At 42.4% G+C, this 24018-nt stretch overlaps 1 protein-coding gene across 1 annotated transcript; it reads left to right on the forward strand.

The window, feature by feature from the left end:
* The first annotated feature begins 2229 nt into the window (after positions 1 to 2229).
* Positions 2230 to 3967, forward strand: LOC143363645 (uncharacterized). Its single transcript, XM_076804205.1, has 2 exons — positions 2230 to 2381; positions 2434 to 3967. Exons 1-2 carry the CDS (start codon positions 2230 to 2232, stop codon positions 3965 to 3967), a joined length of 1686 nt encoding a protein of 561 aa, XP_076660320.1.
* The last annotated feature ends 20051 nt before the right edge of the window (positions 3968 to 24018 follow it).

Here is a 24018-nt window from a genome sequence, read left to right on the forward strand (position 1 = left end):
GGTCGAACTGCGGTCACCGTCTGGCCGTTCAGAGAAAATTCGCGCGTTACTCGATCAAGGCTCGGTCATTTCTATAATTGCCGAGAATTTAACACAACGACTCCGACTACCGCGTTCGCGTGTTTCAGTCAGCATTACCGGAATCGGCAATAACGCGGTTGCTTGTCGCTCATCGACAACATTTACCGTAGCATCGTGTAAAACGGACTCCGTATACTCCATGAGCGCTTACGTACTACGTTCATTGTCGAACTATCTGCCACATCAAGTGTCGACAGGCGTCGGGCTCTCTCATATTCGCGATCTGGAATTGGCGGACGACAATCCCTTTGACTCGGCTCCAATCGAACTAATTATCGGTGCGGATCAGTACGGGTTGCTTCTTTTAGAAGGTTTGCGAAAGGGCCCGGTGAACGAGCCGACGGCTCAAAACACCACGTTAGGCTGGATCCTTTCCGGTCCCGTTCCATCTTTCGCATCCAATGCTCCTACTTCCGTTGCCAGCTTCCACTGCAACGTTTCGGGGAATCTCGATGCCGAACTTCGACGATTTTGGGAAGTCGAGGAGTTACCGTTCGTCACGCGTCTTTCTCCTGCTGAACAAAAGTGCGAGGAACATTTTCAACGCACGCATACTCGGGCTCCAAATGGACAGTATATCGTTCGCTTGCCTTTTATCGAAGGACCTCCCATCGATATTGGCCCTTCACTCTCCGCGGCGAACACCATGTTCCTAAGACAGGAAAATCGGTTGCAACGAAACGCGGAGCATTCAGCAGAATACGCTCAGTTCCTACGTGAGTACGAGGCCCTCGGTCATATGGCCGAAGTCACCGACACGCAAACGGTTCCGTCACTTCAAACCGTGTACATACCGCATCACGCGGTTATTCGGGAACACAGCGCTACAACACGGCTTCGTGTCGTTTTCAACGCATCCTCGAAAACGGGAAACGGGACATCACTCAACGACCACTTATTGATCGGTCCCAAATTACAAACGGACTTAGCCGCTGTAATTCTTCGATGGCGCCGCTATCGATACGTCTTTATCGCCGACATTGCTAAAATGTACCGGCAGATCTTGGTCGACCACAAGGACGTTGACTATCAACGGATTTTGTGGCGATCGTCTCCCTCAGAACCATTGCGGCATTATCGGCTCTTGACCGTTACGTACGGTACCGGTCCAGCTCCTTATCTTGCTTTACGGGTCCTCCAACAACTCGCTAAGGACGAAGGGTCGAAATATCCTCTCGCGCAGCTGGTTCTTCGCGACCAAATCTATGTGGACGACTGCGTCTTCGGCGCGGACGATCCACGGCTAGCACGTAAAACACGTGACCACGTAACTGCCCTGTTGCAAGAGGGTGGCTTTAAATTGCGCAAATGGGCTAGTAATTGCCCTGCATTCATTGCCGATATCGATCCCTCAGATCATGGTCTTGCTGCCAGCAAACCATTGTTACCAGATGACAATTTAAAGGTCCTTGGTATCAACTGGAACCCCGGGAACGACTCATTTCGTTTCGACATCGGAATTCAAAACGTCATTCCGGCAACAAAACGGGAAATTCTTTCGACAATCGCTCGATTCTACGACCCGCTGGGATGAGCCGCTCCCGTTGTTATCGTGGCAAAAATTCTGATGCAACGCCTCTGGTTGCAGAAGTGTGATTGGGATGAGACCATCCCGACCGAGTTCCGCGAAACGTGGACCACGTATTGCACACAACTTCCCCTGCTCCGATCTATCGTTCTCCCTCGGTGGACAGGACACGGGTTAAACGTTTTAAAAACAGAACTGCATGGCTTCGCCGATGCCTCGCAAAACGCCTACGCCGCAGTTGTTTACTCTCGCGTTACAACTAACAACGGTGAGATTCTAGTCTCTCTTCTCGCTGCAAAGTCTAAAGTGGCTCCGCTCAAATCCTTCACCATTCCGCGCCTTGAGCTATGCGGAGTTGTACTCCTTTCTCGTCTAATGTCGTTCATAAGAACTTCGTTCGAGGACTCTGCGTGCGAGATGCACGGCTGGACCGATTCCACGATTACTCTCGCATGGATAAGTCAACCCGCGTCTCGTTGGAAAACGTTTGTCGCGAATCGAGTCGCGAACATTCAGGAACTAGTGCCAAAATGTCAGTGGCACCATGTTATATCGGAAGACAATCCTGCCGACTGCGCCTCTCGCGGAATCCACGTCCCTCAGTTTGTGAACCATAGCCTATGGTGGCACGGCCCGAGGTGGCTCAAATCGCCATCTACCTCGTGGCCTTGCGAGACCACTCCGCTCAAGGCAACGACGGAGGAACGGATACCGGTCGCTCTTCACGCAGTCACTGTACCAGAACCGTGGGATCTAGCTACACGATTCTCGAGTTGGCCCAAGCTTCTCCGCGTGACTGCGTATATTTTGCGCTTTATCAAAAGACTACAGTCATACCGTAACCCGTCCGAATCGTCAATCTCGGCCACGGAAGGTCACTCGGAAAATTGTCCAAATCCAAGCGCGCTGCTTCCGATAGAAATTCGACAAGCGCGCACGTATTGGCTGAAACATATTCAACAAACGGTACTTCCGGTTGAATTTCAGCGGTTATACGGTAAGCATCCGCTCCCGCGACAAAGTCCAGTGCTCTCTTTAAACCCGTATCTCGATTCGGAGGGACTGATTCGCGTTGGCGGGCGCCTTCGAAATTCGGCATTACCCGAGGAAACCAAACATCCGATTATCCTTGCCTCGCATCCTCTCGTTTCGCTGCTCATCAGCCATCTGCACCGTAGTTTGCTACACGCAGGCCCTCAACTAACGCTAGCGAAGTTGCGACAAGAATTCTGGCTCCTACGGGCACGTCCTACTGTTCGCCAAGTTTTATACAAGTGCGTGATCTGCGCGCGACAGCGTGCGACAATTCCGTTCGAATTGATGGGAGAGCTTCCGGCGATACGCGTTACCCGCTCAGAAAGAGCATTCTTACACTGTGGCGTGGACTACGCGGGCCCCATCGCAGTCCGAACGACTCCCGGTCGCGGACATAAATCGACAAAGGCGTATATCGCACTTTTTATATGTATGGCGACGCGTGCGGTACACCTCGAATTAGTAGGATCCTATACAACGGATGCGTTCCTAGCGTGCTACGATCGGTTCATCTCGCGTCGCGGTTTACCGGTCGCCATGTATAGCGATAATGGAACCACGTTCCAGGGTGCCGACAAAGAACTGACCACGGCCTTTCGATCCGCCACGCGCGACCCGAATCTCCTTAACAAACTCGCGAGCGATCAGGTAGCATGGCACTTCATTCCTCCCTCCGCTCCGCATTTCGGCGGACTGTGGGAAGCCGGAATTCGAAGCATGAAACACCATTTTAAACGAGTCGTCGGTTCGCACACTCTGACGTTCGAAGAGATGACTACCGTATTATGTCAGATCGAAGCTTGCATGAACTCCCGTCCGATTGCTCCGAGGTCGGAAAATATCGACGATTATACAGCGCTGACCCCGGGTCACTTTCTTATCGGCACGGCGATCACTACTATTCCTACCGTAACTCTGCTCGATGTAAACGATTCGCGCTTGACTCGTTGGCAGCTCTTAAAGAAACTGTACGAAAGTGTTTGGAAAGCGTGGTCGAATGACTATATTCACTCGTTGCAACAACGCACGAAATGGCGCACCGCGAGTCACCTCGCAAAGGTTGGTCGTATCGTCCTTCTCCGAAACGCCCTTGCACCTCCGTGTAAGTGGGAACTTGCGCGGATAATCAAATGTCATCCCGGAGAGGATAACATTATTCGCGTCGTAACAATTAAGACTGCCAACTCGGAGTACAAACGGCCGATCGTCAAACTGTGTTTCCTCCCCGTTGATATCAACGAAACTGATACCCTCGATGCAAAAAACGCGGACGAGACACAGCCCCAAAACAAACAACCGCTCCGTCACGGCGGGCGGTCATAAAATGTACAAAATAGGCTAAGACGCGCTACGTAAAGTGTAATTCTCGAGCGTACGCATTTCGCCACGAGGTTCAGCGAAACCTTTTCGTTGTACCTCCCTCCTTTTGTAATCGGATACAACTATCCGAGGCGGGCGGTATGTTCAGGACTCCAACGTTCAAAATTGCCGGTAATCGGGTGCGAGTTTACATATCGATCACGCGCTTCGATCGATAGCGCCGCGTTACGATTACAAACGTTCCTGCCGTTGTCCTTCGTCTTCTTGATCCAGACAGCGAACGATCAACACGTATATTATCTCCGCGCCTATCGCATTCTTGTAACCGTCTCGCGCAAAACCTTTCGGATTCGACGCTTATCACTACCGTGCCTATCGCGGGATTATCGTCTCCGTAGTGAACGTCTGGTATCGTGAAATAAAAAAGGGTTCTTTTTCGTGACCGAACAAGTGGTAACTCTTTAAATCCCGTATACCGCTGTATATCCTTGACAGGATAGTTCCACTATCCAAATCAACCTCGCTGCACGAGAAAACAACTATTATTCATGCACACACCTCGGTCTCTCTTTTTTTATTATGAAATAAATGTTTACAACAGAGTCAATAAATTCATGTGTAAAGCTAAATTAAACCAAAAATGAAATGATTCAAAATTTCAAAGGTCTAAAAAGAACTACGATTCATAAGTGTCTATATATAGACTATAGTTTTATTTGATCCTTGCTTTGTCATTGGGCGATACAACCACATACATTGCAACGCGCGCGCCAGTCTTTGACTGCTCTGTCCTCGTTACAGCATTCGAACGCGCCTCCGGAAATTATTCGAAGTCAAATAAACCGCCGAAAAAGACAGATGAAAATGGACATGTGGCAGCCTGGGCATCGCGCAGCGACGAGCACGCCGACGAACCGCCAACATACATTGTATACGCGGCGGCGCGGCGACGGTCCATGGGAAGCGGCAGAGAAACAAGCGAAGATCGGTTCCGAAGGCGGTCGAAGGAATGCCATCGAACATTCGCTCGCGAGCGTCGGCCAGTGTTCACTTCAGAGCAGCCATTCGTGTCAGTGCCGTGTGTTGTAAGTACGTATTATGGCGATTAGGTTTGGAGTATACGTTTTGATTAGTTTTCCCGAAAACAGGCCATTTGTCCGCACAGTACGGCGGTCTCTTTATTTTCCGAGATATTTGCAAAAACTGTCTATTTTGATGTAAACTTCTGCCTATTTTGAATGACCGAATTTGTTCTTTAGGGCGCGGGAGGGTTCTTTGGTTAAAATGTACAAGGAGATTTTTATTATCCACCCTATGAAATTATCGAGTCGATGTTCTCCCATTTTGCAATCAAATTCACAGAAGTTATTTATTCATGATCACTATAAGTTGTTTCCATATATGTATTCATTGAGTGATACATGTTATTATTTATTTCCAGTGTTTTCAAATGGGTGAGGTTGGCCAACGGATGCAATGCTGGTTCGCTCTTTACCTCACGCACTGGTTCCTCGGTCACCCCAGGATCTCATGTTTCCTTTTGAACGGTTAAGAAGTAATTTTGCAGGTATTTCCTCATTATTTCTTTATCAATGTTTTAATTTGAATAGATTTTGTTTTCTTGAACTTGGAATTTATGGGATATGGGTCGTAGGGATTGGTATTTTCTTATGACTTCTGTGAAATATATTCTTTACGTTCCTTGAGTTTTAGCGCCTTATATATATATACATTAATATATGAAGGGAGGTATGAAATTATTGAGTCGAAGTGGTCAACGTTTTTTCACTTTGCAATCATATTCACAGAAGTTATTTATTCATGATCACTATAAGTTGTTTCTATATATCTATTCATTGAGTTTATAAACGTTGAATGAAGTGCACAAGTGGATGTATTTCAGGTAGAGACAATTTCTAATCGCACCGCAAACGATCCCTTCATTTATTCTCAGGTTGTCACTATAATTTATTTTCCTTACCGCGTGTAGTAGCTTGAAAACTTTACCTTCTGCCGTTGAATACATGTTATTATTTATTTTCAGTGTTTTCAAGTGTGAGGCCGGCCATTGGATGCAATGTGGGTTCGCTGTTCACCTCACTGACTGGTTCCTGGGTCACCCCAGGGCCTCGTGTTTTGTTTTCAACAGTTAAGAAGAAATTTCACAGGTATTTTCTCATTATTTCTTTATTAATGTTTTTATTTGAATAGATCTTGTTACCTTGAATTTGGAATTTATAGGATATGGGTCTTAGGGATTGCTATTCCCTTATAACTTCTGCAAAATATATTCTTTACGTTCCTTGAGTTTTACCGCTTTATATACATACACTAACCAGCAAAACTGAGTCTACACTATTTGAGCCAACATAACTTTTTAAAAATCTGATCAAATGACTTGAATTTTATTGAGAAGTTGGAAGGTTTAGTTTGTTAGACGAGGTGTAAAAAATTTTTGAAAAAAGTTTGTATTGGTCGGAATCGCAAAAGAAATGGTAACAGTTGGTTTTTTTAGCTTTTTTATCTGAGCCTGTATTGAAAATTTAAAAAATGTGTTTGATTCGCTTGAATAAATTACATCCATGCTGAAAATTTCACCGATATTGGTTAATTCGTTTACGAGTTATAAACGCTTAAAAGTGGAAAAATTGCCGTTTTTCATGATTTTCGACTTAAAATCACACTTTTAATCGTTTATAACTCGTAATCGAATTAACCAATATCTGTGAAATTTTAAGCGTAGATATAATTTATTCGAGCGAATCAAATACATTCCTTAAATTTTCAATAGAGGCTCAGATAAAAAAGCTGAAAAAACCAACTTTTACTATTTCTTTTGCGATTCCGACCAATTCAAATTTTTTTCAAAAATTTTTTACACCTCGTCTAATATATATATCAATTATTGATTCCCCTCGGGGTTACAATTTTAATTACATCTCCCTCTTACCCCAATCTTAACCTTAAACTTATCCTAACTTACCCTAACTTAATTAAACGTGTCCTAAAAACAGGCCATAGAGAGAGAGAACGATCTTACACTAATATCCGCCGCGTTATTATTTTTCCCTGTCCCACACATACATGCTTCTCTGCTCTCTCCCCTCCCTACACCACACCCATCCTTCCCACGCCTCCTGGACCTCCTCTTTCGGCTGCTCTCTCTTTCACTCCATTCCTATGCATTCTCTCCATTTACTTCATCTCCCATATCTCTCCATTTCTGCTCTTCCTCCATTCATCCACCTTCCTCATCCATTCCTCTCCTCCTTCATCCCCTAATACTTCCCCCACCATCCCCTGCCAACCACTCCCCTCAACCCTCCCTTACACATTTCCCACACATGTTCCCACGTTTCCTCCTCCCACCCACAGACCTTACATACTTTCTTCTCCTCCTCCAACCAATACTTTCCACCTCTCATCTCGTTTCCCAACCTGTACCTGGCCACCCTTTGCCACCTGCTCTCTCCCCAGCCTTTCCTTAGATACCCCGGTATCCGCTCTCCCTTCACCCTCCCGTACCACATGTTGTACCTTGCTCTTCCTATCTTTTCCCATCTCTCCCCTGTTGCTTCTTCTTTTCCCTTTTCACTATCTCCTCACTCACTGCCTCTATCCTCTCCTCCATCATCTCCTCCGCCTCCTCCGCTGTCCAGCCCCTCTCTTCCCAAAAACGCCTTCACTCCTTCACCCACCCTACTACCTCCCCTCCCCTTCTGCCCCTTCCTCTAACCTGCTCCCAGCACAACCTAGCTAGCTCCCCCCCTTTTCCCCTCCCTCAACTTCTTCTCGTACCCCCATGCCCTCAACCCCGCCCTCCCTCTCAACAACTCCCTCTGCAGCTGTTCCCGCACCATATACCCCGGTGCGTACCTCTCTACTCCTAGGACCCACCTCAGAAACCTCTCCTGCAACCTTTCCACCCCTTCCCATTCCTTCCTACACCTCGTCTAATAAACTAATCCTTCTAACTTCTCAATAAAATTCAAGTCATTTGATCTAATTTTTAAAAAGTTATGTTGCTTCAAATAGTGTAGACTCAGTTTTGCTCGTTATTGCACATTAATATATACATTAATAACCAAATTACGAGAAGTGCCCGAAGACAGACCATTTGTCCGCACTGTACGGAGGTCTCTTTATTTTCTGAGATATTTGCAAAAAACTGTCAGAGTCTCCATTGCGAATTCTGCCTATTTTCAATGACCGAATTTGTTCTTTAGGATGGAGGAGAGTTCTTTCATTAAAATCTATGTTATGTCGTGCAGTTTCTCGCAATTGTAGGAGAGGTTCTGCGTTTTATTTTGTCGAATTAATGACCCGACACCTTCCTTTGCAATAACAACTTTGGTTTATTAGAACAACGACTATATACAGTTTACATTCGGACTGGTGATTATTCGGTTTCCTTTGAGAACAAGTTTGTATCTAATTTCTGCTCAGGGGTCAGCTCGCTCTTCACCTCGGTGGTGACTTTGGAGAAGAGTGGGAGATGGTCCCATTTTTGGGGGAAAGAAATCTCATTTGCTGATTGACTTGAGGGAGGAGTCATTTGTATGCAACCCCTGTTGGTGGTGGAGGAAGTCCCCACCCCAAGTCAAACTCGTAGAGAAAGTGCCTAGACCAGCACGTGACGATTGCCAGACCCCAGAGCAGTGTGACGAAAAAAAGGGCCCAAGTGGCCAGCGCGTGCTTACGGTTTATTACCCCCTTGTCCCATGAGGGCGAGGACCATCGAGTTTGGGAACAATGCTTCCTTGGAAAAGCTAGATTATTATTATAATCTATTATTATAATATATTATTTATTTCCAGTGTTTTCAAATGGGTGAGGTTGGCCAACGGATGCAATGCTGGTTCGCTCTTTACCTCACGCACTGGTTCCTCGGTCACCCCAGGATCTCATGTTTCCTTTTGAACGGTTAAGAAGTAATTTTGCAGGTATTTCCTCATTATTTCTTTATCAATGTTTTAATTTGAATAGATTTTGTTTTCTTGAACTTGGAATTTATGGGATATGGGTCGTAGGGATTGGTATTTTCTTATGACTTCTGTGAAATATATTCTTTACGTTCCTTGAGTTTTAGCGCCTTATATATATACATTAATATATGAAGGGAGGTATGAAATTATTGAGTCGAAGTGGTCAATGTTTTTTCACTTTGCAATCAAATTCACAGAAGTTATTTATTCATGATCACGATAAGTTGTTTCTATATATGTATCCATTGAGTTCATAAACGTTGAATGGTCTTCACAAGTGCAAGTATTTCAGGTAGAGACAATTTTGTAATTGCACCGCAAACGATCCCTTCATTTATTCTCAGGTTGTCCCTACAATTTATTTTCCTTACCGCGTGTAGTAGCTTGAAAACTTCACCTTCTGCCGTTGGATACATGTTATATATATACATACAGGGTGTTAAAAAAAAACCATTCAATATTTATATGGTATATAGGATACACAGTGCTGAGTGAAAAAGCTATAGTAAACATAGGTCGAAAGGTCAACCGTTTCTGAGATATAAACATTTTTGTTACATTAGACGAATAGACTTGATTCGTTGGACGCGTCGTGAAGTGTTATAGTGATATATACAATTTAGAAGTGTGCGAGAATGTTTTGTTCGACATCGTATCATATTCTCGAACAAAGATTGTGAGTGACTGCCGGTGTGCAATAATTCGCAAGAGTCGTGCACTGAATCGTTCGGACGTGTCGGAAATCCATGGGGTCGAGACGAATCAGTGAAGAATTTTGCTCTTCAGTGATTGATCTCGATCCTATGGATCTCCGACCCGTCCCAACGATTGGGTAACCGATTCTTTCGAATTATTGCACACCTGCAATGACTTACAATCTTTGTTCGAGAATCCGATACGATCCCGAAAAAACCGTTCTTGCACACTTCCAAATTCCAAACAACACTATAATACGCGTCAATTTGAATCCGACATTTTCGAGACGGCGCATGAAGTAATTCTTTTTTCTTTTCCAGAATTATGGAACCAAACACGATCAAATTGGAAAAAATGTCCTTAGAACAGGGGCCATCCGCCCCAACGCCACGGGCCTCGCGGATACCGTGGCCCATTGCGGTAAAATTGTTGCCGCCCAACTTTCCGCCCTCCCGCATCCCGAGGCCATTTGAACGTGGGCCCCCGCCCACCTCCACGGCTAGGCTAAATTATGATTCTTATGTAAGTAAATATAGAATAAATGAAGAAATAATAAAATAATAAATAAATGGTGAATAATTAAGAAATTAGAAAGCATAATATTATGTTTCAGAATAAATTGGCCAAGCTGATAAAGCGGGCGGAGTACCGCCAGCGGATGCGGGGCTAAAAAAAGAGAGGCTGCTTTCATCACACACAGGCGATAAAATAAACTAAAATAAATAATAATAACTATAAATTAAAATAATAATAAATATAATTCTTATTATATAATTTAAATACAAAGTAATTATAAATTATTTTTATAATGTTGTTAGGCTTCTTTTATTCACTTTTCACGCTGTATTCTTGGAATTCACTTTTATTACTTTTTTACACGCGGTTTGCAACCGTCTCACACGCTGGTTCGTTTGCTTCTGGTGAAAACTACACGCACGCGTCTCTACGTTCTATCTTTTCTTTCGCTCCTTCACACGTATTTACTCATTCTTTCTCTCTCTTCCTTCGCGCTCATTTGTTCATACTCGCTCTCTTTCTTCACGCTCATTTGTTCATCCTCGCTCTCTTTCTTCATGCTCACTTCACGCGTACTGACACATTCTTTCTCTTTCTCTCTTCACGCTCACTTCACGCCGCTACAATGTTATTTCCAAGAGGCCGCGGGGAGGTGGCCGCGGCATCAATATTAATCATAATTATTATTATAGATGATTTCTTTTCGTTTGTTTGTTTGTTTATTTCGATGTTTTAGTTTGTTTTGTTTGTTTGTTTCTGTTTAATTTTAATTTTACTTTGAATATTCCCCTATCATAAATTATATAATAAATATTCTGTAAGGAAATAAAAATAAATAAATAAAAAATAAATATATATAAAATATAAGTTTGTTTGTTTGTTTATTTTCATGTTTTAGTTTGTCAGTTGTTTCTTTGTTTCTTTTTGTTTGTTCGTTTTTGTTTAACATAAACGTAGGGGACGGAACCGTTGGCGGAAATCGCCGATTAGGTCAGCGAAAACGCAAAAACGACCAGCGTTTTTGTGGAGCAGGTCGTCCGCGGATGGCCGAAAAACATCAACACAACGACAGGTGAATGCCCGAGCGAGCGCGTGCGAATGAATGTGAGAGAGTAAGGAAGGTGCGACGACCGCGAGCGATGTAGGTGATCCGATTCGGGTGTATGTATTAAGGACCATCGGGCTATATATGCGAGGTAGGTCGCGGTCGCGGAAGTAGAGAGTCAGAGTTTGACAGCGAAAGAGGGAGAGAGAGAGAGAGAGAGAGAGAGAGAGAGAGAGAGATTTCGGCAGAGGACCGATCTTGTGGAGCAAGTGTAGCCGACTCAACGTTTAAGTTACTAAACGTATCACATACACCGATATATATTGATTTCGACCAGCCTGACACCAAATCCCTACATAAATTATATAATGATTATTCTGTAAATTAATTAAAAAAAAATAAATACCTTTTCTTGAACAAGTGCGGTCTTTTCTACCTTATATGATATTGTCCTTTCGAACGTTCATTGATACTGAAATTCTGTCTGATCCGTAATTAGAATTGCGAGAGGTGATATATTTTACTACTTTCCGATGTGAAATTGCTAATATAAAGATACAGTGACAAAACATAATAAAATTTAAAAAAAAATGGGTTAGTCGACAGGATTTGAACACTGGTCGTCCGGCTGAAAACTTGGCACGCTGGCAAACCAAATCTTGTTGTACCGTAGAAAAAATACGGCATTACACAGGAAATAATGAAACTCGAAAACTATTCAGTATCTGCCGCTATAATGATATATATTCGTGAACAGGACAATGAGATCTATAAGTGTGCAAAGTTTCAACAGAATCGGTGACTCGAAGGTCGTGGCGTCTTGCGAAACGTGCAAGGGTCAGAAACTTTTTCAAACTGCCGCTTCAATATTGCAATGAGCAGTTTATAAGTGGTCAATTGTCCTTCCTGAAGGTTCAATCTAGGTCTGTTCAGAGGCCAAAATGCGAATTTCTGCCTCATCGTCGAGTAATTTGCAATATTCGGCAGCATACATATTGTACATATGTAAACCTCTACTATCGATTTGCATTATCGACCGTATTCTATCGCAACGTACAGTGTTTGAATGGTGCCTTTTTTCTAGACATTTTACGTTTTAAATAAGTAAGTAATCAATTAAAAATGCATGCTACGTCTGTGCAGAGCCTTTTTTTCGATACGAACACTAAATCTCTCGAAATTAAGAGAATCTCTCTGCGACAGCCATCTTGTGACGTCATACTTGCTTCAGAAAGCGAGTTTTCTGCCGAATATTACAAATTACTCCACGATGAGGTAAAAATTCGCAATTTGGGCTCTGGACAGACGTAGATTGGACTTTTAGGAAACACAACTGACCACTTTTAATCCTAAACCTAAAAGTCATAAAAAACCTATGGCACACCAAAATGACTAACATTCAAACGGAGAAAATATCCGTCTCCGATATAATGTTAACACGGATAAGCGGACAGCGAAACTCGAGAACCGTCGTCGCCGAGGAGTGGATCACACATGTCGGCTATATCTCGGTGTGAGATCAGAAGACCACTACTAATCCAATTACAAAACTTCTTTATTTTTCGTTATTTTTTAATGAAACTTTTACCAACATATTCGTGGCATTCTCTGATTAAGATGAAACCAAATATGATATAATTCCGAAACACTCGGCGAAATGTCAACGGATATGTACATAGTTGACGTACTGACGTTACTGTTGCCATAAACGCCCTTTCTCGCGAGTCCAGTGCGTATTTTCTCTTTGCGCGTGACCTGACGGCTCCCATTGAGGCAAATGTCTGAAAAAATGACCCCGGCAAAGAGCCTTCGCCTGTACTATCCATTTCTCGAGTAGAAAATATCTGTCTTCCGGAATGTTTATGAAATCAAAATTTCTACAGCTTCGAAGAAATCGTTCGAATATAAAATACCAGAGGTGAACAATGTTATCGAAACTTTTAATATTCAACGATTTCTTGTGTTTTTTATCGTAAAAATTCAATTTCCATTCTTCCTCGCATCTACAATGGCGAGCTACGCTCTGTTTCTGACACCTGATTTGATTCACCGTCAAGCATGAATTTGCGAACGTAGCAAGCAATATTAAAACTCAATTCTTCCGCAAATAACCATGGGATTTCGCGAGATTGGAAATAAAATAAAAATCACGTCCGCAACAAATAACGCATTTATTTCATTGCGTTTTGTGTATAATCATGGGACAAACAGTTTCTCTGGAAATAAAGCATCGCCCATGGAAAGGGCAATTTTTTCGCGCAACATAGGTCTTTTACACAAAATCTGTGTTGCGGTGGGCACCACCCACGTGCTCTCAGCAAATACCACCCTTTTCTTCAGTTGCAACAGAAGCATCCCGATGGTAACAATATCTCCACCGGCCTTTTTTTTTTGTTTGTGTCGGTGGGGAAATGCCTTTACGTACAACCTCCGACGTTGAAGTTTGGTGGGTAGTGTGGGATTCAGCCCCCCCCCCCTCCCGATGAAGGTTGGGGGGAACGGGACTTACTCTCTGGCTCCTACCCACTAAAACCCCACCGCCCAGGGCTACCGTCCGAACCCTCCGCCAAGCCCGATACACCAGCACCCAGGGTCCTATCGTTCGCATTTACTCCTGGGTGCTGGGAGGCGCATCACATCGGGTCACCTCCAGTCGCAGTGGCCTTATCCTCTTCCACCGGCCTGTGTTGTACGCTTTCAAAGCTCGCGGGAAACTACGTATCGTCCCTTTGACAGAGAAACCAGTTCGAAGGAGGAGAATTTAGAGGGAGAATTGCTTACAGTTTTTGAACTCTTCCAGATTTAATCACAGATTTAATCTGTGACCAATTGATATGATCATAAAAAACCTGATGACGAAGAGAGAAATAATTAACGCGTTTGCTACTAGCGTTTGTTACTAGCGGTTGTTTTGGCAACAAGCTTCATCATATGATATTCTTCAAAACGTCCTCTTTTAAAATGTGGTATCATATACGATCGGTAAAATATCGAAGGAAATAGAAATAATTACAGTATAACCTCGCCTGTTGCAACCTCATTTATTGGAAGAACTCCTCGTCCGTTCCACGTTCAGTGTCCCCAGATGAGGAGGGAGAGCACGAATTGAGGGGACAAAGTTACCCTCTGTTTGGAGAAGACTTGTAGGAGAGGAAATTCGAGCGGCAACAAGTATTGATCTGGCGACTATGTCCGTTGTCAGGGACGCCATTACGAGATGCTGGGTCTTGTTGCGCACCCTCGATTTTGCGATAGAAAGATACATAATTAACGCGTTCGCTACCAGCGTTTGTTTCGGCAATATTTCTTTAAGCTGTAACATTTTATCAAACGCAACACATCCTCTTACGAAATGTGAACAATATATGATTACAAAAACGCGAAGAGTTTCTCTCTGAATCGTTCTATGCTTCATATGTAATATTGAATGTCGGAAATCGCGATTGCCATACACGCGCGACAATTTCAACGACCGACTCGGTGAATTCATTTGCGGAAAACCAAATAAGAAAAACGAAATGCAGATAAAACAAGATTGTTTGCAGCGTTCGTAACGCGATCGTTATTACACAGTTCCGATGAAATAGTATTTTGAAGGAGAAGTGAGAATCGAACGAGTGAATCGTTTTATTGTTCAAATAAAATACTCTGACTTTTCGCAAACGACGACTTATTGAAATAACAAAAAAAGTCACTAAAATCGAACACGTAATTCTCCAAGTATTCAAACGATTTGGAATAAATTGAACCATTTACTGAAATAACATTTTCCTCTGCCTTTAGAGCAGAGCCTGTTACGAGGATGCAACCTGATAATTGCGTTTCCACCCCCTATTCGATGATAGTGTTATACCAGTATTACAGCGTCGTGTAATGTCCACAACTGTAACGTCTATAGTAGATATTTGGGAGTCGTGCGAGAGACTCGATGCGTTCGACCGATGAGCGTGAGCGCGCGGCGAAGCGTCGGGGACGAGGCAGGACAAATGCCTAACGTTCGTCGAAGGTTTCCGATGATCGGCGAAGAGCGCCGATCAACGGAAAAAAGAAAAGAAAGCATTCGCGTTAGAACATTAGAGGCATCGACCACGTGTTGCCGTTACGCTTTATGCTATGTACTTATGTTTACTTAAGAGACTACTACAGCTTCAGAAGTGGGATCAGAACGATCTGAACAATTGTGTTAGTTTTGTTAAGTGGTGTAACGTGAATGGTGACCATGATATTGTCACGTAATAATAACTCGATTATTAATAAAAATAAGCAGATGCTAGACTGTTGTCCAGCATTGACTCTCTTTATTCAGTATTACATAAATAAACCGACAGTATTTCGATCCGCGTACTTTTGTGGTTCCTTAGCGACTGATGATCCGTATCCGTTCTCTTGTATTTATAAGATGTTGTTATCAATCGGGCAAATTCCGGGCAACGGTCGATCCTTTGTGGCTCAAAAATTAGGGGTGATGTCATCCGTTCTCCTGTGTTTGTCCTATGTCGTAGTCCAGTCAACAGTCGATCCTTTGTGGCTCAAAAATTAGGGGTGATGTCATCCGTTCTCCTGTGTTTGTCCTATGTTGTTATCAACTGGACGTAGTCCAGTCAACAGTCGATCCTTTGTGTTAAAAAATTAGGGGTGACGTCATCTGCGATAATTTACAGAAATTTGGGCGTTACACTCCCCCCAACTTAGATTGAAGTTAGTCCTCTAACTTGGATAGTTCCGGAGGATGGACTTGTGGAATTTGACTGTTCTTGGCTGGAACAGGATCTCTGGTTCCGGCGATAGTTGTGATTGCCGTTGGTTATTCACCAATGTGGCTAAATCTGTGTACATGTTTAACAACGGTGCGGTAGCGCCCGGTGCTGGCGTTTCTACATTATTTTCTATATGAGTCGTCTTCGACTTACAACTGAGAATATGAATACAGAGTTTCGATGGAAGAAAGGATTTGATACAGTTAAAAATACCCGTTTTGTCTAGTCCCCAAATGACTAGGGCGGTTAATGCTGCGTAGCCGGCAATCTGCAGTGTGGACAGTCCCCACGACTTTACAGATTCGATTCGATGTTCGAATTGGAGTCTGTTAATTTCTTGCTCGATATCATCTAATGTACTGTGGTAACAGTTTAAGTTGTTTAATACTTTTGGTGTCTTGTCTAACTTTTGCAAGATTGATATGTAATCGCTACTATTCGGCGTTCGAATTTCTTTGTGCCTGGTTTCGTATGATACGCTAAAACGCGTTTGTCCTATTCGCATATAATTGTTATTATATAATAATTCGCAAGATGTGTTGGATTTTAATAAACTAGGTTGTCGTAAATACACAATACTGTGTTGCGTTCCGCATATGGTGTTAATTTCTATGGGTTTCTCTGGAATAGCTATATACTGATTCTGTTCTTTTAATGGCATAAAAGTAATATCGTCTATTTTCAAAATTACAATTTGGCATGAAAGGATTTGATTATTGAAATTAATGAGCTCTGTGGTACAATCGTGTCGTGTGTTTCTGTTGTGAATTGGTTGAGTCTGTTTACACATGGTTATACCGGTTTTTGTTTTGCAATGTGTATTCAAATATTCTTGCTCCACGTTAATATAATTTAACCCCGAAATCAAATAAATTTGGTGTTCCACGAGTGGGATCATAAATACATTGTTCTTCTTCGTTGGGATGGGGTAGATGCGGTCTATATCCCATTGCAACGTAGGTAGAATTGGTACTGAGATTTTGAAAAATAATTTGTTGTCCGTAATAAACAATTTTAATTCTGCAAGATCAAGTATGGTCTGGAAGTTCTCGTGAGTTGGTTTTAATGCCAAGTGTGTAGTTTCGTTTTCGAGTGTGCGTTTGTATGCGTCTAGAAATTCTTTTGGTTCTAAAATTTGTGGGCTAATGATTCCCTGTTTCGCTAGTGTGATGGTGGTAAGTAGTTCGTCGTATGAAAAGTGTAAATCCGCGATTGCTCCTTCTGTTCTAATGATCCAGTTACTCATGAGTGCGTCTCGTTCGGCTTTAAGTGAATTTGCTCGTGCATCTAAAGTGAGTTGGTTTATGCGTTGTAAACTGTCGGAATCTAACATTTTACGGATGAGAGCGGTTTGATTACTGACTATCGTTTTCAATTTATTGTTCGCGTTGAAAAGTTTGTCTATGTTCGCGTTGACAGTGGTTAAGTCGTCTTCGTCTAACGTTCCGAATAATGATTTTGACAATGAGCCTATTGCGTTTATTAAACCTCTTTTAATTCTAGAATGAGTGATTATGTTCAGGTGGTTCTCGAGTGAACGGAGTTTCTTAACTCGTTCGTTGATATTTCTAACTTCGTCGGCGTAAGTACATTCTGAAGTGTTACAGTGATCATTAAGCGTTTGTGTAAATGATATTAGTTCGTCGAGATGTTCTGGAATCGTGCTTATATCTAAACCTACATATATATCAATAATGTTATTATACAAATACGCTTTGCCGGTCTTTTCGTGGAAGATCGTATTCTCTTTTAACTCTGTCACCTCTACCCCGTTTGAGATGTGGAAGCCAATGGCTGCGATCGCCCTGGAAAATACAATTTAAGCCTATTCCCGTGAATTTTCCTAATAAGTCCATCTATTAGCAGTTCGTAATATGGCGTACAACATTTTACAATCGGATATGGTCCTAACCATTCCGTGTCGAGCTTGTGCTCCTTGTGATCATTATGCAAGAAAACTCTGTCTCCTTCGTTAAGTACTGTTTGACTTTTAATTATTTTTCGGTTCTGGTCCCTCTGGTGTCGCTGTTTACTTTTAGTCAACGTATTGATTGCCTGTTGCAACCTTCCGTCCCATTCTCTTTTCCTAATTAGTACATCGTCTGCGTAGGATCGTTGTGCGTCAGAGGAAAGGGATGAGGGTAGGTTTGCCAACTGCCCAAAAGTTAACTCGAATGGAGTAAATCCCGTAAATTCATGCACCATCGTGTTATAAGCGAGACAACAGAAATTCAGAATTTCATCCCATTCTTCATTTCGTTCTTTCTGCGTGGTTCTAATCATGTCCTTTAGAACTGCGTGAGTTCGTTCGAGCGATCCGTTGCTCTGCGGATGAAAACTAGTGGTCTTTATATGCTTTATTTTGAATGCTTTCTCGTATTCCTGCATGAGTTTACTGATAAAGTTATTTCCCTGATCTGTTAAAATCTTTTTGGGTGCTGAGAAAATATATATATAATGATTTAACAACCCCTGCCATATGCTTTCAGCTTGCTGGTCTTTGAGAGGTACAAGAATCAAATACTTCGTTAGTTCGTCGTGAATAGAAAGTATGTACTGATGTCCTCGTTTAGTCTTTGGTAATGGCCCTACTATGTCCATTGCGATTTTATCGTTGGGTTTCAAAGGTGTATCTGGCATAACTGGTTCTTCTTTCGGTCTAATACGCGTCAATTTATTTTTCTGGCAGATATCACATTCTTTTATATAGTTCTCTACTCGTTCAAATAATCGGGGTATCTTATGTCGTTCGCGTAGTCTATCGTATGTTTTCTGAATACCTGGGTGTCCTAACAAGTCGTGATTCTCTTTTATAAGTTCTTTGATCTGTTCTTCACTAAGTTCTACAATTTGTTTCGATGCGAATGTTATTTCTTTAATGTTATTGTGGAAGTATAAAATCATTAAATAAATTTCGCGTTGCTCTTCTTCATTAAAATCGGTGTGTCGAAGTCCTATTTTGTTATAAGAATTTACTAAATCTGCAATTTTAATAATCCATTTAGATTTGTCGAATTTCCCTAAAACTCCTCTAGTGATTTGAAAAAATGATCTCTCGTTTGGTTTCATGCTCATTGGTCGCGTTATGGTTGGTTCTTTTAGCCATTTGTTGTACAATTGTTCATGACTGATTACTACTTTCCGTTTCAATATTTCGCTACGTGTAATTGCGTGTACTCGAGAGAGTGCATTTGCAGCTGTGTTGGCTTTGCCTTTTACATATTCTATTTCGTACTCGTATTCTTCCAACCTGAGTCTCCAACGTATAAGTCTCGATGAAGGGTCTTTACAATTATGAACCCATTTCAATGCCTGGTGGTCTGTTTTAATTATAAATTTCCGTCCTAATAAATATTGCCTGAGTCTTTTCACTGCCCATACTATAGCTAATAATTCTTTCTCGGATGTTGTGTAGTTCTTTTCGGGTGGGTTAAGCGTTCGTGAGATATAACAACAAGGATGTCCCTCCTGTGATAATATTGCTCCTAAACCTTCATCACTAGCGTCTGTTATTAAAGTGAACTGTTCATTAAAATTTGGGTATCGCAGAACAGGATGTTCGCAGAGGCGTTGCTTCAAAGTTTCGAATGCTATCTGAGTTCTATCTGTCCAATGAAATGGTATATCTTTCTTGGTTAATTCGGTTAGTGGTTTCGCGATCTTTGAAAAATTACGTATGAATTTCCTATAATACCCTGAAAGTCCTAAAAACGATTTTACGTCGGTCGGTGTTTTTGGTACTCTAAAATTCTTTACTGCTTCTATCTTTCGTGGGTTCGGTTTAACCCCTTCGGCTGTAACTACGTGTCCTAAATATTCAAGTTCTGGTTTCAAAAATTCGCACTTGTCGGGTTGTATCTTTAATCCTAACTGTCTGAGTCGTTGTAACACGATTGCTAAATTTCGATTATGCTGTTCTATTGATTGGCCGAATATAATAATGTCATCTAAATTAGCAAAACAATTGTTATTAATCAATCCGCGGAGGGCGGTATCCATCATACGCTGAAAAGTTGCGGGTGCATTTTTCAATCCGAATGGCATTCTGTTAAAGTGATAATGTCCCTGAGGTGTAGAAAATGCTGTATACTTTTTAGAACCTTTGTCCATGGGAATTTGGTGGAAACCTGAAGATAAATCTAATGCTGAGAAATATTTTGAATTGCCTAACTGTGATAGAATATCGTCGATTTCTGGAAGAGGGTAAGCGTCTTGATCTGTGAGTTCATTTAATTTACGAAAATCAATTACGATGCGCCATTTCTGTTTTCCTGAAGCGTCTGATTTCTTGGGTACTACCCAAACCGGTGAATTATATGGGGAATCTGAAGCTTCTATAATATTCTTGTCGAGCATTTCTTTCATCTGCTTGTTGATCTCTGCTTTATGACACTCCGGTGGTCTATAGGATTTAGTATTAATAATTTTGTTTTCTTTTAACGTTATGGTGTGTTTGGCAAGGTCGGTACATGGGAGTAGGTCTGTCTCTAGGTTAAACACGTCTAAATAATGTAGTAAAATCTTTTCGATCGGGTCTCTGAGTTCCCGTTCAATGTGTGATGTTCTAACTAATTCTTTGAATTTCGCGATGTGTTCGGGTTCGTGTGTGTTTTCGATATCATTAGAAATTGTTCTTTCTGTCTTACCAGAGTTGATAAAGCATACTCGGGTCGGTTTGCCTTCGAAATAAATGGTTTGAACACGGGTTTCACCTGGTGGTGCCACGGCCGGTTTCTGCAACTGAATAATATCGTGGTCTAATGTTAAAGAGTTATTGGTGAGAGCATATTCATACTTTTCGAGAAAAGGTAGGCCTGCAATGCCGTCCTCAATTAATGGAAACTCGTTTTCGACAATATAAAATGTATGGGTTTTGTTCAAATATCGTATGCTTATGCTTTCATTCACGGAGTATTTGTCGTTTCCCATAAAAAATACGCGTGGTTCGCAATGCTTTGTTACGTGATCCGTTCGTCGCTTGATCAGATTGATCCCTGATCCTGAATCGATGAGTAGTCGCTCGATTCTTCCGTCGGAATTTCTTCTAATGCTGAAGCTGGGTAATCTTCCTGTTGTTGTGTTAACTCGAATTCTGTCTGTAGGTGGTCTTCCTCCTTGGTCATACTGTTTACGTGGTTGACTCTTCGTGGTGGTTGCACCTGTTGACTCGGTGCGCGAAAATTTGCGCACTGGCTAGCGAGATGTCCTGTCTGGTTGCAGCGGAAACATTTCATTTCCTTACGTTCCTGTAGCGGTCGGTTCTCGGCGCGCTGGAATGAATTTGGCCTTGGTGGGGGTCCTTGTGGGCGTTCGGCTCGTACTGGGGGTCGAGTCGGCTGAAAAACAGTTTTTCCTTGCGAGCTTCGTAGTCGTCTCTTTTCGCTTACTAGGGTTTCGGCACGGAAGGCTATTTCCTGGGCCTCCATTAGCGTCTGTGGTGACGATGCGGACACTCGTGTCTCAATATCATCTCGCAAGTTGAGAATGAAAATCTTGACTGATCGTCGGTTCTCTAAATCGATTGCAATTGTTCTCTCCACTTCATTTTTATGTTCGTATTGTAGAGCGTATGTTAGCTCGTTCATTAATCTTCTGAATCTAATTATATAACTGTGCACGCTCTCTGTTGCACCTTGTCGTACCTGTCGCAATCTGTCCCTTGCGCTATCGGCGGTGGTCGGGATGCTAACGAATTGTCGTAACGCTTCGAATAGTTCCTCGTACGTTTCGATTTCGAGGTGGCGTATGCTCCTCTCTGCGTCTTCTGTGACTCTCGTAGCTAATATCAGGTCGAGTAACTCGTCTCGTTCCTTACAATTCTTTCGCGCTTTACGCACCTTTTTTATGAATCTTTCCACCCCGATGTCGTCACGCCCTTTCAGCACTGGAATGAATTTTACTGATAGTTTAGCGACATGCGTCGGATGGGCGTCGTATTCGTCTTCAAATACTTCATCTTCGGTGTCGGTGGATGGTTTAGGTACTCTCGGCTCTGTAGGCTTCGATGCTCCTGCTCCTTTCCTGGGCTGCGAACGCGTAATTCGTCGTCCTCCTTCCGTCATAACCGAAGTGAAATCAGAGGTGCACAGGCTTTCTCCTGCGACCTGTAGGCTCGCGAGACTTTTGCCTAGTGCCTCTATCTCTTTCGCACGTTTATTGTTTTCCTCATTCGCAAGTAAAATCATTTTCTTTAGTTCTTGCATACCCATTTCCGTCTTCACTGACTGGGATTGCATCAGATCCAAGATTTGTCTGAGCTCGGTCTTTTCTTCCTTTTTCGGTGGTTGAGCCATGCTGTCACTTGAGTCGCTAAGTGTGTCGAAACTGTTCTTCCGATTTCTATAAAACGTAAAGGAATCCAGTATTTACCTTTTAATTCAGTCCTTCGTAGCAGGTCTTCCCGTAGAAGGTTCCGGTTGAACTGATCTGGTACAGCGCTGGTCTTCCTTACAAACAATGGTCAGCTCGGTATAGAATCGTTGTTTCCTGGTGTGGCGCGTAGCCTCGAATTCGTAGAACCGCACGTAGTGTTCGCGAACTTCGATTTTCCGGAAAGCGATTGACTCTATCCTGGCAGGATCGCCAAAATGTCACGTAATAATAACTCGATTATTAATAAAAATAAGCAGATGCTAGACTGTTGTCCAGCATTGACTCTCTTTATTCAGTATTACATAAATAAACCGACAGTATTTCGATCCGCGTACTTTTGTGGTTCCTTAGCGACTGATGATCCGTATCCGTTCTCTTGTATTTATAAGATGTTGTTATCAATCGGGCAAATTCCGGGCAACGGTCGATCCTTTGTGGCTCAAAAATTAGGGGTGATGTCATCCGTTCTCCTGTGTTTGTCCTATGTCGTAGTCCAGTCAACAGTCGATCCTTTGTGGCTCAAAAATTAGGGGTGATGTCATCCGTTCTCCTGTGTTTGTCCTATGTTGTTATCAACTGGACGTAGTCCAGTCAACAGTCGATCCTTTGTGTTCAAAAATTAGGGGTGACGTCATCTGCGATAATTTACAGAAATTTGGGCGTTACAATATCTCTGAAAGATATTCCGTATATACACGAAAGCCTTGGAAGAGCTGCGACTCAGTCGATTCGCGTTTTGCACAGGCTCCTCTTCGGGAGAGATGGCGACCGAAACAACCGGAAGCGGCTAAGGCAATTTACTGGTTTCGCGTTTGAAAGTGCGACCGAACTCGGACACAAGGTTGCGTCGGTTGTGGCTTCATTTAGTTTGAGCGAGTTGATCGGGATTACCGGTATATTGAACATCGACTCTGAGGGGCAAAAAGAAGGAATCGGGCAACGGATCTGCAAGCATTTGTCCGATTTAACGTTATTGAAGGACGCTAACGCAGCGATGGCCCTTTCAGAAGAGGAATCAGAAGAGGAATCGGAGGAGGAAACGTTACCTCAATATTTTTAAAACATTAAAAAAATATAATTAAAATCACATGAATAAACCATATAAGAAATTGAAAAAATAAAGATGATGTATGGAAAAAAAACTTTCCCACCGACGGGATTCGAACACCAGCGTATCCGCTCCGTAGTCCGACGCCCTAACCGCTTTTTTTTTTGTAACAATGTGTTTATTGTGCCAATAAATTCAATATATACAGCGGGTATAATAAACTTAAACACAAAAAAAGTATAACAAATATAAATGTTTGATATATAAACTAAAGGCTCGGAGATCCGGGCACGCACGGTTTAATACTATGATTATATCTATATGTACACTGCACTTATTGCAACTATTAACACTTAGACTAAGTATGGCTTAACTTAATTAGGGATACGTATATGTATATGTACAGAAAGGCACGGGTTGGGAAAAAACTGTACAATCTTTGGTATTATGGGTTCGTTTTGATAGAGATTAATAGCTGATATCTATGGCTGTGCTTGTAATGTAATCTAATTAAAAATATTTAACGGTGGATATTGCGGGTGCTTATGCTACATTGTTGTTACTACTACTAGTTATTGCACTGTTAAATTTACGTCTTTGGTCGGGGATTATTTGTACATTTTTGTTGTTTAGTG

The sequence above is a fragment of the Halictus rubicundus genome, unplaced genomic scaffold (genome assembly GCF_050948215.1).
Source record: "Halictus rubicundus isolate RS-2024b unplaced genomic scaffold, iyHalRubi1_principal scaffold0083, whole genome shotgun sequence".
Lineage (NCBI taxonomy): Eukaryota > Metazoa > Arthropoda > Insecta > Hymenoptera > Halictidae > Halictus > Halictus rubicundus.